The following is a 17,496-nucleotide window of genomic DNA, read 5'->3' on the forward strand; positions in this document are numbered from 1 at the left end:
AACCAATAGAAACCTGTAATAACTTCCTGGTAGATTGATTACTTTATCATTATGAAATATCCCTTTTCCTAGCTGGTAATATTTCTTGCCTTAAATTTGACTTTGTATGATAGTAATACAGCTATACCAGTTTTAAGTTGGTGTTCCCCTAACATGTCATTTTTCTTTTACTTTCAAACATACTATGTCATTACATGTTTGACATATAATGTCTCTCTTGTAAGCAGAATACACTTAGGTTTTGTTTTTCTTACCCAGTCTGATAAAAATAATCTTCTTTTATTTTAAAGATTTACTTATTTATCCCATCCCCTCCCCATCTGCTCTCTGTGTCCATCACTGTGCGTTCTTCTCTGTCTGCTTGTCTTCTCTATAGATAGCACCAGGAAATGACCCTGGGACCTTCCAGAGTGGAAGAGAGATGCTCAATCTCTCACACCACCTCAGCTCCCTGATCTGCAGAGTCCCTTATTGTCTCTCCTCTGTGTCTCTTTTTGTTGTGCCATCTTGCTGCGCCAGCTTCTGCTCGGGTCAGCTTACCACACAGGCCAGCACTCCACATGGGCCAGCACTCAGAATGAGCCAGCTCGCCTTCACCAGGGAGCCCCAGGAATTGAACCATGGACTTCCCAGATAGTAGATGGGAGCCCAATCGCTTGAGCCACTCACTTCCCATAAAGTTAATCTTTAAATTGGAGTATGTGGTCCATTTACATCTAACTTAATTCTGGCATATTTAAATTTATATCCACTAACATACTGTTTGTTTAATACTTGTCCTCCTTGTTCTGTTACTTTTTCTCTCCTTTTCTTCATTCTTTGGATAGAAAAAAATATTTTTTATTGTCCTGCTATTTCACTCTACCATTCTTCAAATGGCTACCCTAGAAATGAAAATATGTATCTATGACTTATTATAATCCAATACAAATTATCTTAGCACTTTCCCATTAATATTGGAAACTTAGAACACTAATTCTATTTACCCCCTCCAAATATTTGCATTAAAAACATTAATTCTAATTCTAGAAATATTTTTAGCTACATAAGCCACACATTCAAATTACTTGCTCCAATTATTCTTAAGAGTCTTTGCTTTAATTAGTTAATAGTCAATATTCATTTATATTAATTCCATATTATTCTTTCCTTTGCAATTGATTCCTTTTTGAAATTCTGCTTCCCACTGGTGTCATTTTCCTTCTACCAAAAGAACTCCTTTAAGTATTTCCTGTACTGCAGGTCTGGCTGGCAACAAATTCTGTTTTTGTTTATCTGAAGATGTCTGGTTTTCACCATCATTTTGTTTTTCAGAAGAAAACGTGGAAAATTTTTAGTAATCTCAGTATGTGGATAGCTTTTCTAAACAAAACTGAAAGCCCCAAAAACAAAAGAAAGACAATCAAATTTGACCAGAAAAGCTTTACATTTCTGCACCAACATAACAATCACTTGAATAAAGAAAAAGTTGGGGGGGGGGGGGGAGAGGGGAGAGCACTGTTCTAGATGGTAAATGGCTGTAGGCATATCAAAAGAGTTTAACCTCAGTATATAAGACGTGCAAATTAAAATCATAGAATGAGATTGATCATCCTTCATTATGTTTTACAAGTCATTTTTATTTCTTTTTCTGTGAAATTGTTTTTACCTTAACCCATTTTTTTCTAGTTTGGTGAAGATCAAAACATTTCATAACACAAATTTTGCAAAAAGTTGATTATCAGGCACTTGCATACATTGCAGGGAAAATATGCACATGTGCACTGGTGGAGTTTTTTGAAAGGGAACATGATAACATCTCTTAAATGTAAAAACACCTAACTGTATACCTAGCAATTCTATTACCAGGAAAATATTCCCAGATGTGTAAAATGACTTATGTGTGAGCATTGTCTGGAAAAGCAGAATACTGGAAACAGCCTAATGCCCATCAGTGGGGAACTGGCTAAATAAACATCTACCAAAGAAATAAGATGTAACCATAAATATATAGAATATAGAAATCTAGGTATTTTCTTTTTCTTTTAGCATTTTAGAAAGTGTCCCTTTCTGTACTTTTCATTCTTTTTATTTCTTCTGTGGTTCAGTTTCGGTAATACATACTGAATCATCCTACAGTTCCCTAATCCTGTCTTCTGTATAATGTATCTACTATTTAACTCATCTAAAGTTATTTTCAAATATTATATTTTTCTGTTACAGGATTTCCATGTGATTATTTTTTATAGATTTGAATTCTCTGGTGAAATTCTTTATATTTTCCTCTATTTTCTGTATATTTCCCTCAATTTTCTTTACCATATTAATCACAGTTCTTTCACCATCTTTGTCAACCAACACAAATATCTCTATCCTCTGTGGGTCTGTTTCTGTAGTCTGTTTTATTTTTCCTCCTGTTTTTTTTAGCTATGTGGTCTTTTATTATGTCTAGCAAATATTTATTGAATGATAGATAATGTGTATGACATGCAGAAGTATACAAAATTTCTCCTACAACATGATTTATTCAACAAATGTTTAACAAGCACTAACTATGTGCCAGGTGCAACTGATACAATAGTAAACAGAGCATAATCCCTGGAACCACAGAGTTCACAATTCAATGGACAAAAAGGCATTTAACCCATCATTAAAATGATCTATTATACATCTTACATCTATTACCTCACCTCTGACTTCTCTTGATCTCTCTATTCCAGTCACATGCTTCCTTGGCAATGTGCTCCAACACTGAGTAACCTTCAACCTCAGAACCTTGGCATTTATCATTTCTTCTGCCTAGCAAGTTTTGTTCTTGTCTCTGATATTCACATGACTAGTTCTAAAACCTCTTCAGGTGGCTTGTTGAACCAATTAAAAATTATGAATATATCCCCACCCTCCAGTATTCCCTTTCCCCATTCCCTGTTATATTTTCTACCAAATCACATACTATATATTTCATTATTTATTGTCTATCCTCTCTATTGTAAACTCCATTATGGTAGGAAATTTTTTTTTAATTATAAAGGGTCTTTTTGTTCATTACCATATCCAGAGCACTTAGAAGAGTTTCAGAAATAAAGCAGGCACTTAGTAAATATTAGCTGAATAAATGAATGATTTAAAAGGTGATGGGTGAAGTCCAACGTTAAGGGAAAATATAGCAGGGAACCTAATCTAATCTACAGAGTTAAGGAAGGCCTCTGTGAGAAATTTATTTAACCCAAGACCTCAATATGAATAGGAGATACTCAGGAATGAAGACAAAGGATAAGAAAAAGTATAAAAGTTGAAGGATCTGAAACATGTCCAGTACGGCTGAGACATATAGCATAAAATGTAGATAAATTCATTTTCTGCGTATTACTTTCAAGACACCTCAGGTACATCAAGCACAATTACCTAGGAAGGAATTGCATTTACAGTTCTGAAGTTCATAAGAAAGGTCTGGAATGGATATACAGGTTTGAGATTTGTCAAGAAAAGATAATAACTGAAGCCATGAAAATAAGAAGACTGCCCAGGCCAAGTCTATAGAATAAGAAGAGAAAATGTCCTAGTAAGAACCAAGAAGAAAACCAAGATTTACAGAACAAAGATAGGAATATGAAACAGCAAGAGAAACTAAGCAGCAGCATTCAAACAAGCTAAAACAACAACTCAAAAACTAGAATTAAGTAATGTGCCAGAAGTCAATATTTCAAGAAGAGTGACCAAAACGCTCAAATGCTTATAAGAGATTGACTAGGATTAAAAATTATATGGAGAACAGATGTAGCTCAAGTGGCTAAGCGCCTGGTTTCTATGCACGAGGTGCTGGATTTGATACCTGGTACCTCCTAAAAACAAAACAAAACAAATGAAAAAAATAATTCTCATTGGGAAGCAGAGGTACCTTAGGGGTTGAGCATGTACAAGGTCCTGGTTTCAATCCCTGGTACCTCCTTTAAAATATATATATTTAATGTATGTATGTGTATATATATATATACACACACATACATATATATATACGCACACACATGCATGTGAACATTTATATGTGTGTATATATATACTGGATTTAGGGAAAGGGGGTTACTGAGAAACTTTGCAAGAAAAATTATCAGTGGGGACAAGGAGAGAAGTTAGATTGCAGAATGAGTGAAAAGTGTGTAAATGAAAGGGAATGTGGACAATTCTTCTTAGATAATGAAAGGGAAGGTTATGAAAGGGAAGAGAGAAATAAGATGACAGCCTGAGAGTGATGATGGGAGAACCATATATTTCTTTGGCACTAGACTGTAAGCACTATGATGACAGGGACCATGTCTATCTTGCTTACCATCATATCCTTCCCAGTTAGCCCAATGATCAATACATTCACAGATTACTTGAGCGTGTTTAATGGTTAATAGTGATGGTTAGGAGCTAAAAGATGAGTTTTATGATACAGAAGAAAAAAGATAATAAAGTTTATAGCCTGTGAAGGCTACGAAAGATACATCTGAAATATAAAAAGAGGAACTGGCTTTAGAGAGGATAGGAGACACCTCTTCCACGTAACAAAAAAGGAGGAGAGGGGGACCAGAAAAGGGTAAACATAACTCTGGGCAAGAAGATGATGATTTTAATAACCAGAAGAAGCCAAGTTTGCTAACTATTCCATAATGCATGAAATGGTCCTGCAATATGAATGTTCTGACTCCATCCCAAAACGCCAAAAGTAACACTCCATAAGAAATACAGAGATAAAAAGTTCCTGCACACTAACTCAAAACACAAGTTTAAAAGCCAACTGCTCAAGCAGTGGGTGCCTACCACATGGAAGGTCCCAGTTCAGTTCCCAGTACCGCCTAAAGAGATGATCAAGGAAATGACCTGGTATGGCGGGCGAGCACAAAGGGCTGACACAATGAGGAAACACAACACGGAGGGAGCAGAACTGGCTCAAGCGACTGGGCTCCCCACTCCCACATGGGAGGTCCTAGGTTCGGTTCCTGGTGCCTTCTAAAAAGAAGACTAACAGACACAGAGAACAGACAGCAAGTACAAAACAATAGGGGAGAGGGGGGTAAATAAATAAAATAAATCTTTTTAAAAAATGCCTACATAAGGATTTTTTCCTCCTAATAAAAAAAAGGGAAGGATTTTTTTTTTTCGGGGCGGTGGGGGAAGGGGAGGGTGGAAAGATACTCCATTATCTATATTTCTTCCTCAGAAGACTTCAGCCTGCAGAAGATACTTGCTGATTGAGGATTTCATGTTTGGGATCTATAGTCATCTATAGCTACAGCACTTTCCACCAGAAACATGACCACATTTTACATCTTATGCATATGAAGAGAAGCTCAACGTAAATATTCAGAGAACATCATAATGCTTAAAGCATTAAACATCCTGCACGATTAAATGAAATCCAGAGATGTGAAAGCACATTTTCTAATCACCAAGTTGTTTTCTATGAGACAATGAGTCATTTTGATTCATTAAATACAATGCTTAAGTAACAGCAAGATGAGGGTGGAGTAAGGAGTTCCTAGAGTCAGTTACTGCTACACGGTAGTTAGTAAACACTCAGAACTATCTGGAGCTAGCTGAAGCACCTGTGGGGGGCTCCAGGAAACCAGAAAAGCATCCTACCTCATCCTTGAAGGAATGGAAGGAAGAGATTGCACATCTGCATAGAATATTTATAAGTACAACGCTCCACGCCCGTGCCCAGTGTCCATCCTCCACTTGAGGCACAAGCTGCCTTGGGAGCTGTTACATGGCTGGAATTGAAAGTTCTACTTCCCAAAAACTGGGGAGAAAGAAACAATAGGGCAACAACTTCAGCTACTGAGGAGTAAATTCAGCTGGCAAAAATTATAATCCTGAAAACAGCTGAAGTTTGAGACTGTCCAAATCAGAAAGAGGCCACAGCCAACATCTTAACTCTGCACCTGACAAGAGGGGAAGCAGGGTGGAATGAAAATAACATTGCTGGGGTGGAGGACAGGCTTCTTTCCATTCAGATGAGATTGCAGCTCTACCCTAGGCCCCAGTCCCACTTCTGGGAGGGAAGAAGATGGGGGAACCTGCACCACCTTCTCCAGGAAATTACTGGTCAAGCCGTGGAGGCCAGTGATGCTTCTACTTTGGCAGCACAAGCTGCCTCAGGGGCTATTCTGTGGCTGGAAGTGGAAGCATCATTTCCCAAAAACAGAGGAGGAAGGGACAGTTGGCCACTGATTTTGGATACTGATTAGCAGACTCCGGGCTGGCTAAGGAAAAATCCTAGAACAGCTAGGGTGTGAATCTGTCCAGGTCAGAAAGGGGCCATAGGCCGACATTTTCACTCCACCCCAGCCTGAGGAAAGACAGGACGGAAAATCACAGTGACTAGTAAACCAGCTTCTTTCATAAAGCCCTAGCCTAGGCTTCAGATCCACCTCTAGCAGGGAGGAGGCTGGCAAGACCCTGCACCAGTCTATCCACGTACCTACAGGTACCTTCACCTGGCAGACTGAATAACTGGAAGTCTACTGGACCAACTGCTGTCATCTTGGACCTGCCCTACATAGATTGCTGCCCATACCTGAAGCACCATCCCTGCCCCAGGCAGGGAAGAAAGGGGAGTGAAGTCTCATCAGTCTCTCTGGGCAACTACAGTCTAAGCCTGCATGACTTGGATTATTCCACACAGCTGTGACTCTGTCCTACCCCTGGCAAAAGAAAAAGTTGGGAGAAGTTTCATCAGTCCCTGGGGCAATGAGGGCCACTTCAACCTCCACAGCTTATAGCACCAACTACATTCTTGACTCCTACTATACAACCAGCAAAGGAAAAAGGGCAGGAAGCCCTAAACTAAAGAGAAAAACTGCACCCAGAATAAATACTCTAGTAAGCCAGATGCCAAAACACAAACAAAAAATTATAATCCACACCAAGAAACAGGGACCTATGGCCCTGTTTAGGAACAAGTTAAAGGAACAAGATAAGCCCCCAGATGACAAAAAAGAGTTGAGACAACTAATCATATTGTTCCTACAAATCTCCTTGATAAATTCAATGAGATGGCTAAGGAGATTAAGGATATTAAGAAGACACTGGAGGAGCACAAAGAAGAATTTGAAAGCATACATAGAAAAAGAGATCTTATGAGAATGAAAGGCGCAATAAATGAAATTTAAAAAACATTGGAATCATGTAATAGCAGATTTGCATAGGCAGAAGAAAGGACTGGAGAGCTTGAAGAAATGGCCTCTGAAAGTGAACATACAAAAGAACTGATAAAGAATGGAAAAAGTTTAACAAGGTCTCAGGGAACTTAAAGACAGCAAAAGAAGTGCAAACATATGTGTCATGGGTGTCCCAGAAGGAGAAGAGAACAGAAAAGGGCAGAAGGAATATTTGAAGAAATAATGGTAGAAAATTTCCCAACCCTATTGAAGGACGCAAATATCCATGTCCAAGAGGCACAACTTACTCCCATCTGAAAATAGACCTGAATAGACCAACTCCGAGACACATACTAATCAGAATGTCAAATACCAATGACAAAGAGAGAGTTCTAAGAACAGCAAGAGAAAGACAATGCATAACATATAAGGGATACTCAATAAGATTAAGTGCTGATTTCTCACTAGAAACCATGGAAGCAAGAAGACAGCGGTATGATATATTTAAGATACTACAAGAGAAAAATTTCCAGCCAAGAATCTTATATCTGGCAAGATTGTATTTCGAAATGAGGGTGAGATTAAAATATTCACAGCAAAACAGAAACTGAGAGAAGTTCTAATGAAGAGACCAGATTTTCAGGAAATGCTAAAGCCTAAAATGAACAGACAAGAGAGAAAGGCCTGGAAGAGAGTCTAGAAATAAAGATTATATCAATAAAAGTAACTAAAAGTGTCAAAAAATGGGTAAAATAAAATATGACAGATAAAACTCAAATAGGAATAAACTTAACCAAGGATGTAAAGCACCTGTATTCAGAAAACTGCAACACAATGTTAAAAGAAATTTTTTAAAAAAAAGCCTAAATAAGGAAGTGGACTTGGCCCAGTGGTTAGGGCGTCCATCTACCATATGGGAGGTCCATGGTTCAAACCCCAGGCCTCCTTGACCCGTGTGCAGCTGGCCCATGAGCAGTGTTGATGTGTGCAAGGAGTGCCGTGCCATGCAGGGGTGTCCCCGCATAGGCAGCCCCACGTGCAAGGAGTGCGCCCCGTAAGGAGAGCCGCCCAGCGCAACAGAAAGTGCAGCCTGCCCAGGAATGGCACCGCACACACGGAGAGCTGACACAACAAGATGACGCAACAAAAAAGAAACACAGTTCCCCGTGCTGCTGACAACAACAGAAGGAACAAAGAAGATGCAGCAAATAGACACAGAGAACAGACAAGCGGGGTGGAGGGTGGGGGAAGAAGGGGAGAGAAATAAATATTTTAAAAAATTTAAAAAAATTTTTTTAAAAGCCTAAATAACTGGAAAAACATTCCATGCTCATGGATTGGAAGACTAAATACCATAAAAACATCAAAATGGTAGTCTAGGGACGTAAATGCCAATTGACAGAATGCTAGATAATAATTTAGGAACTGACTAGCATGGTAAACCCAGACGTGGATGAGAACTGTGGTTGATGGAACAGATGCAAGAGTGTCCTTTGTGAGCTAGAGCAAATGTACATCACTACTGCAGGGTGGTGGGATTGTGTAGAAGCATGAGAAAAATACAACTACAGTGACCTATGGACTGTGGTTAGCAGTAATAACATAATATGCTTGCGTCTTTGCCAAAGATGTACTGTGTTGATAATGAGACAGTATGGAGAATGTAAACATGGTAAGAATCAAATGATATTATTTTATCTATAACAATTATTCCACCACAGTGTGGTGTGTTGATGGATGTTGTTTGGACATGTGCATGATTGTTTTATAAGTTTACAACTTCCGTCATAAAAAACATATTTAAAAAATAATAGGGTGGTTGGAGGAAAAACACACCAAATGTAAGATAAGGACTATAATTAGTAGTAACATTTGGACAATATTCTTTCATAATCTGTAACAAATGTCTCATGACAATGGAAGGTGTTAGTGAAGGGTTGATGTATGAGACCCCTGTATAATGTTATGCACGTTTGCTTTGTAAGTCCACAACCTTTACTATATACTTATTGTTTGTTTTGTTTTGTTTTATAAAGAATTTTTATTTATTTTTCTCCCTTTCCCCGCCTCCCCCCGTTGTCTGCTCTCTGTGTCTACTCGCTGTGTGTTTTTCTTTGTCTGCTTGCATTCTTGTCAGCAGCACTGGGAATCTGTGTCTCTTTTTGTTGTGTCATCTTGCTGCATCGGTTCTCCATGTATGTGGCACCACTCCTAGGCAGGCTGCACTTTCTTCACATGGGGCTGTTCTCCTGGAGGAACACACTCCTTGTGCGTGGAGCTCCCCTACGTGGAGGATGACCCTACATGGCATAGCACTCCTTGCGTGCATCAGCACTGCATGTAAGCCAGCTCACCACACAGGTCAGAAGGCCTTGGGTTTGAACCTTGGATCTCCCATGTGGTAGGCGGAGGCTCTATCACTTCAGCCAAATCCACTTCCCTACACTTATTGTTTTTGTATGTTCATACATAAATGATATAAAGATAATAAATAAATAAATAAATACAATGCCTAAGAGTCTTCTCATTTTATAAAACTTATGCCATTTAAAATAATCCAAGTATAAACAACATTGATTTTTACCCTACATATCTCTGAAAAAGCAATACTTTCATTTTCTCTTATATCTTATGGAAAAATGTTTGACTTGAAGTACATACTATAAAGATTATAGTAGGGGGAGTGGGTATAGTGCAGTGGTTGAGCTCCTGCTCCCCATGTACAAGGTCCCGGGTTCAATCCTCAGTACCTCCTAAAAAAAAGAAAGAAAAAAATAGTAAACAGATTCTCACCTTGACTGTCCCATCAAAGCCTGGGATTGTGTTGACCTTTGCTTTCTTAGCTAATAATTTGCTTTCAATCTTGTCACCCATGGCTTGAATAGCATATGTGTCAGGTCCAATGAAAATGATATCTGCTGCTGCCTGTGGAGAAATAAAAGTTGAAATTTATAATAAAATATTAAAGTGCCTGATACGAAATAAACTTTTAAAAAAGATGAATCCACATGTATATTTATTACATAAATATCTTTATTATTTATTCAGCAAAACAACTTTAAAGTTTTGAACACATACATTAAAATGTTACTGCACTGCATATAAAGCCCATACAAATACAATATATAAAACCTAGATCAAAGGAAAAAAACTAAAAGTAATAACTCCTGCTTGATATTAACAATATCCCTTGGAAAAACCACCTCTGTGACATTATATTTATGTATCATATACTGACACCCTATGAAAACAGTGAGTTTGCCTTTAGAATTCCTGTGTATCTTTAGTGTTCTCAATATACTGGAGCACAGTGCCTGGTACCATACAAATATCCTTATTTATTGAATACTAACACTGAGCCAGACTCTGAGCTAAATGTAAGGGATAATATAGATGAAAACCACACGATATCAATTAATTCAAGCAAATACAAACAGGTTGCCAACATCTGAGAGAGACAAAATAAAACACAGAATATTTACATCCTTATCACTACACAAGACAAGTAAAGAAAGCACTGGGATTCAGAACTTAATTGGTGACCCTTCTAATACAGTGGACATTTACTGACATACTGCCTATGATTTATATATGGTAGAGAATATGAAATGAGTCCTTCAGCAGCTTAGCATTTATTGGCAGAAGCAGAAATATATTCAGATAACTCTACTACATGGCATATAAGCTACCAGGGACATAAAATCAAATACATCATAGTGCCAATGAGGTAGGGATAAATAAGAAATGGAAACACAAACTGATCAATGGCAATAGAGCAGAATTCTAATGTCAGTGTACATGAGGAAGGGGCTAACAACTATCAAATACCTACTGTGTCAGGCACACATTCTGTTAAATCTTTATATATTGTATTTAATTCTCACATCCTATAAGGATGGAGTTAAATGTTTATTTTATAGATAAGAATATCTGTAATCAGAGCAATTAAGTAAGTAAGCCAAAGAGGAGAGGATTGTGATGACTAATTTCATGTGTCAACTTGGCATTTGTTTGGTCAAGCAAGCACTAGTCTGATGGTTACCTTGGGGGTATTTCATGGACTAAATCACCAGTCAGTTGATTGCATCTGCAGCTGATTATATCTATAATCAACAAGAGACTGACTTCAGCAATGAGAGGAGTCTCCTCATCCAAATCCTTAGATAGAACTGAGGGTTTCAGCAGTCAGAAAAAAAGAATTTCTATTTCCAATTCAGCCATCCAATTTCTCCTAGGGAATTCAATGTCACTTTAATGAGAGTTTCCAACTTGTGCCCTCCTCTAGGGGATTTGGACTAGCCAATACCAGTGGTCAAGCCAATTCCTACAATAAATCTCTTAATATTTACATTTATGTATGCTACTTGGTTCTGTTTCTCTGGAGAATCCAGACTACTATAGTCTGAAACCTTACTGCTCTCATAGGTACTTAATAAAATAAAACCTTACATTTAAAAAATAATAATAGGTAAGAGATTTGGCTCAACTGACAGAGCGTCCACCTACCATATGGAAGGTCCAGGGTTCAATAACCAGGGCCCCCTGGCCTGCGTGGTAAGCTGACCCACCATGCACAGTGCTGCCTCACAAGGAGTGCCATGCCATGCAGAGGTGCTCCCCACGTAGGGGTGCCCCAAGCACAAGGAGCATGCCCCACAAGGAGAGTTGCTCTGCATGATAAAAGTGCAGCCTGCCCAAGAATGGTGCCAAACACACAGACAGCTGATGCAGCAAGATGATGCAACAAAAAAGAGCCACAGATTCCCATTGCTGCCTGACAAGAATGCACACGGACACAGAGGAACACACAAAAAATGGACACGGAGAGCAGACAACAGGGAGGACGGGAAGAGAAATAAATAAAATACATCTTTAAAAATTAATAATAATAATAATAAAACACTGGGAATTTAACGAGGTAGAATTATGATTCCAAAAAAACTGTTCTGCACACACATTTGTTTTCCCAGCAAAGTGTTCAGCTATCTGTGTTAATGTCATTATAATACATAAAATGCAAATGAAGTAATAGTAATCAAAGATAGATATGATTGGCGAAAAGATGTTGCTCAAGTGGTTGAGCACATGCTTCCCATATAGAAGGTCCTGGGTTGGATCCCTGGAACCTCCTAAAAACAAAACAAACAAAAAGCACACTCACTGGGAAGCATATGTGACTCAATGGTTGAGCATCTCCTTCCCATGTACAAGGTCCTGGGTTCAATTACCAGTACCTCCTTTAAAAACACACACACACAAAGGTAGATATGATCTAGTTAGCACCACCATGATGCACATTGTAGGGAGAAGTAAGAGTTTGCTGAGATAAAGGATGGGTTATAAGGTAAAGAACTGAAGTTAAATGTCAAAAAAAAATCAGACCTGTAAATAAGGAATCCTTGGAGTAAGGTGGATAACTGTTGATTTTCTGATGGCCCTTAGTGAAGGTTGGTATAAAAACATAAATCGTGTATGTGCATATCATTTGGGAGATGATATAAAATGAGTTCAATATTGCATATGCTGAGTTGAAATGCCTAAAGGATAAGCAAGTACCCATATCCAAGAGACAAATAGAAGTCTAATGGTTATGAGACAAGTATTAGCTGAGAGGTAGTAGTTTTTTTAAGATTTATTTATTTCTCCCTACTCGCTCATTGTTTTTTGTTTGCTGTCTGTTTGTCTTCCTTTTTTAGGAGGCACCAGGAACCGAACCCAGGACCTCCCATGTGAGAAGGAGGCACCTAATCGCTTGAGCCACCTCTGCTCCCATCTTTATTAGATCTCTCATTATGTTTTCCGCCTTGTGTCTCTTGTTGAATCATCTTCTGTCAGCTTGCTGTCTTGCTAGTCTTCTGTAGGAGGCACCAGGAACCAAACCCAGGTAGTTCCACGTGGTAGGCAGGAGCTCAAGTGCTTGAGCCACATCCACTTCTGAAAGGTAGATTTTTTTAAGTATCAAGTGCAGGAGGATATTAAAATCTATATTAGTCAGCCAAAGGGATGCTGATAGAAAATACCAGAAATCTGCTGGCCTTTAGAAAGGGTATTTATTTGGGTTAGAAGCTACAGTTAACAGGCCATAAAGCATAAGTTTCTTCCCTCACCAAAGTCTACTGCCACATTTTGGCGCAAGATGGCTCCCCACATCTGCCTAGAGTTTAGGCTTCCTGGGTTCCTCTCTTCCTGGGGTTTGCTTCGTTCCAGGCTTGGGGTTTCTCTCTTCCCAGGGCTTGCATCTCTTTCCTCACAACCAAGCTCCTCTGTGTGCTTACTTTTCAGGGCTCCACTCAAGATGCCAGCATCAAAACCTCAAAAGAAAACTCCAACTTCAAAAATCCCAACTCTATCCTTTGCCATGTCTTTTATCTGTGAGTTCCCACCCACCAGGGGGTGAGGACTCAACACCCTGCTGATGTGGCCCAATCAAAGCCCTAATCATAATTTAATCATGCCCAGGTACAGGCAACTTTACAAACATAATCCAATACCTATTTTTGGAATTCATAACTACATCAAAAGGCTACAATGATTCAAATTAAGTCATTCACACAAAAAAAAGTGTAGAAAAGTTTAAACTCAGGGAAGCAGACATGGTTCAACTGATAGAGCATCCATCTACCATATGAAGGGTCCAAGGTCCAATCCCCAGGGCCTCCTGACCCGTGTGGTAAGCTGGCCCACGCACAGTGCTGCCATGAGCAAGGAATGCCATGCCACGCAGGGGTCTCCCCGTGTAGGGGTGTCCCACACGCAAAGAATGCCCTACAAGGAGAGGCACCCCATGTGAAAAAAGGGCAGCCTGCCCAGGAGTAGAACCGCAAACACAGAAAGCTGATGCAACAAGATGATGAAAAAAAAAAAAAGAGAGAGAGACACAATTTCCCAGTGCCGCTGGATAATGGAAACAAATGAAGAACACACAGCAAATGGACACAGAGAACAGATAACAGGCGGCAGGGGAGAGAAAGAAAGAAAATAAATCTTAAAAAAAAAAAAAAAGTTTAAATTCCTGCCCAAAAGCAAGACAGAAGAAAAATGTATACATTCTTTGTGTGACACAGTGTTAACAACTACCTTGAAAGTTTGACTGAAGGATAAATCACACAATAACTAAAACACCAACTAGAGTGTCACAACTTTCAGATTTTCTTCCCTATCCAGAAGGTCCTGATAAAAAGAGAACACTAGAATAATAAGACATCTAGGTTCAAAGGAACCCAAAATACATAACAGGAACTCAAATACCTAAAATTACCATTGTTAAAAGTGGCAGAATGAAGAATAAGAAAACTCTTCATTCATAATGTTCATGAAGTACTTCTCCATCAAATACTTACACCTAGTTTATAAGAATAGAATCTTATTTTCTTAAAAAAAAAAAAAATTTAATGTGAAACCTCCAAAATGTAAAAGACATGCAAGTAGAGCTGTCCTATGTTACAGGTTAAGTGATGGTGAACCTACATCTCCACATACTCAGCTTCCCTATGTTTCCACCTGGGTAACTGATAATTTTGGAACATAGCAACAATCATATTCATTTTTTTTAATCCCAAATCTTCAACCCACTAAACACTAAGTAAAGCTAGAGGAAACAATCATGTTTCAACTACCAATCGTCTTTCCATATTCTCATTTTACTTGGTAAGATGGAGGAATTTTATTTAAAATGCTGTTTTAAAACCACAATGGGAAAGCAGCTGTCACTGAATCATTTGGGCTCCCATCTACCACATGGGAGGCCCTGGGTTCGTGTCCAGGGGCCTCCTTGTGAAAACAGGCTTGCTCACACACCACAGAGTGCCGCCCAGCCCGCAAGCGCTGCTGGCCCACAAGTGCCACAGAGAGCCAACTCAGCAAGGTGACACATACACAAAAAAAGGAGACAAGTAAAAACACAGAAGAGTATGCAGTGAATGGACACAGAGAGCAGACAGCAAGCAAGCTGCAAGTGGGGGGTGGGGGAGTAAAAACCAAAAAGGATGGGGGAAAAAAAAAACCACTATGCCAGGCAGATATAATCAAGTAATCAGAATACCCCTCAAACATACAGAGAGCTGAAGAAATAACACAACTGAGAACATCTAAAATACATTTTGATTACACAGCAAACCATCTGATTAACAAGAATCCAACTACCCAAAATTACCCAAAATAGTATTAACATCAAATATTTACTTAACACTATTTGCCCTATCCAACACAAATGAAAAATAGCCAAAAGTAAATTGGGAAACTACTGAAACAGATATTTAATGAACTAACTTCCTTTTTATTAATTATGCTTTGGTAGTATTTAAATGTAGTTTAAAAGAAAACAAGAAAGCAGCCTCATAACTTGTGACTCCCTTAATTTTGTGACAAGCTATCAAGAATGAGCCTAGGGTAAGACAGTGTGATAATACAAGGGGGGTTGTAGCAGTTTGAGATTTTTTTATGAAGCCCAAATTATATATGAAGCCCAGATTATAAACTAATCTGTTACTCTGGATGGGATATCCTTTGATTGCATTAAATTCAGCAGAGATGTCTTTGATTATATTACCTGGTAAAATTTGGGCTTTTGATTCTATTACCTCAGTGGGCGTGGCTCAGCCTAAGTCTCAGCCTTCTTGCTGGGTCTGATATAAACAGACACTCAGATGCAGGAAGAGAGAGCTTCATCATTTTTTATCCTGTCATGTGACAGAAAGTAAAAGGCTCAAACAGTTGAGTCTCCAGTAAGAGATGAGCCATTCTGCCTGATATTTACATAGGATATTTAGAGGAGAGCAGAAGTTGAAGGAAGCATGTACAAAGTGAAGAATGGTTAAAGGTAACTACTAGCACTATAGGTTCAATGTGGAAACTGAAGTATAAAATTATCTCTTTCCCTCACAGTGTTGGACCTGGACAGTCAAGAAAGGATCCAGTCTTTTTTACCTGACTACTTCCAAAACGTTCCATTTATGCTCTATAGGGAAACAACAGAAGTATGTGAATAAGGTCCAATACATCCACAGGTCAGGCCACTGACCTCCAATCTATAGCAATGTGGACCATTATAAAGTTCCTTCTCTGGACACTTCCTAAATTACCTTAAAAAAGTAAACAACTCCAGGAGGAAAGCATCCTGTAACAGTTTGATATAGTTATGAATTCCAAAAATAGATATTGGATTATGTTTGTAAACTGGTCTGTACCTGGGGATGATTAAATTATGATTAGGGCTTTGATTGGGCCACATCAGTAGGGCACTGAGTCCCCACCCCTTGGTTGGTGGGAACTCACAGATAAAAGACATGGCAAAAGAAGAGAGTTAGAGGGTTTCTGATGTTGGAGTTTGATGCTGAAGTCTTAAGCTAGAGCCCCAGGAAGTAAGCACAAAGAGGAAAGAGAAGCAAGCCCTGGGAAAAGAGGAACACTGAGCTTGGAGAGAAGCAAGACCCAGGAAGAGAGGAACCCAGGAAGCCTGAACCCTGGCAGATGTCAGCAGCCACCTTGCTCCAACATGTGGAAATAGACTTTGGTGAGGGAAGTAACCTATGTGCTATGGTCTGGTATCTGTAAGCTCCTACCCCCAAATAAATACACTTTATAAAAGCCAACAGGCTTCTGGTATTTTGCATGAGCACCCCTCTGGCTGACTAATTCAAGTCCCTTGCAAACCCCCTTTCTAGGGAGGAACCTCAGCTTGGTAGCTTCAGTCTGGAAACTGGACCCACACATCTCTCAAGACTTCTAAGGCCCTGGAGATGCCCAGCAGCAGGGGCTCGTGATCCACAGGACACTGCAACAGACAGCAGTTTCTGTTCGGTCAGGACTATGAGTATTATGTCATTAAGACTGAAGAACACATTCTTATTTTGCCCTAGGATAATGGATGGCTCCTCCAACATTCCCATTGAATCCCCATTGGAGTGTCTCCTCAGGAAAGAAGGCAACCTGCCTACTGATAGCCTAAAAAGGAAAATGCTAATCTTTTCTGCAACACCACATGACCACAATACAAATTAGAGGACAGCCAAGAATGGGCGCTAAGTGGGACCTTCAATTACAACTCCATATTCCAGTTATACCTCCTGTATAAGTGGGAAGGAAAAAGACTAGAAATATTCTATATTCAGCTTTTTATGGCTGTGTATCAGAACAAGAGCTTAGGGTCTTGTGGATTGTACTATGAGAAGGGAAAATCAGGAGCACAAGGAATACTCCCTCCTCTGAACCCTTTACACATCCTGAGGTCCAGTCTAGCAGGCAACAACCAAAGCGGAGCCTCTCTCCATACAGCAAAAAAAAAAAAAAAAAACTCCACAGGACTTTACCTCTTGAAAGAGGTAACTAATGGCAATGCAGACTTCACAGCAGCCCCAATTCATGTCTCATCAGC

General features: G+C 39.2%; 1 protein-coding gene across 5 annotated transcripts in view; it reads right to left on the minus strand.

Moving 5' to 3' along the window:
* Window positions 1-17,496, minus strand: part of PCCA (propionyl-CoA carboxylase subunit alpha) — a 537,919-nt gene that overhangs the window by 340,350 nt on the left and 180,073 nt on the right. For all 5 annotated transcript variants that reach the window (XM_058276458.2, XM_058276457.1, XM_004458407.4 and 2 more), the window contains one exon: window positions 9,918-10,049. In XM_058276458.2, the coding sequence (XP_058132441.1) occupies window positions 9,918-10,049 (132 nt within the window). The remainder of the gene's footprint in view (window positions 1-9,917; window positions 10,050-17,496) is intronic.

Source organism: Dasypus novemcinctus, chromosome 15 (genome assembly GCF_030445035.2).
Source record: "Dasypus novemcinctus isolate mDasNov1 chromosome 15, mDasNov1.1.hap2, whole genome shotgun sequence".
Taxonomy (NCBI): Eukaryota; Metazoa; Chordata; class Mammalia; order Cingulata; family Dasypodidae; genus Dasypus; species Dasypus novemcinctus.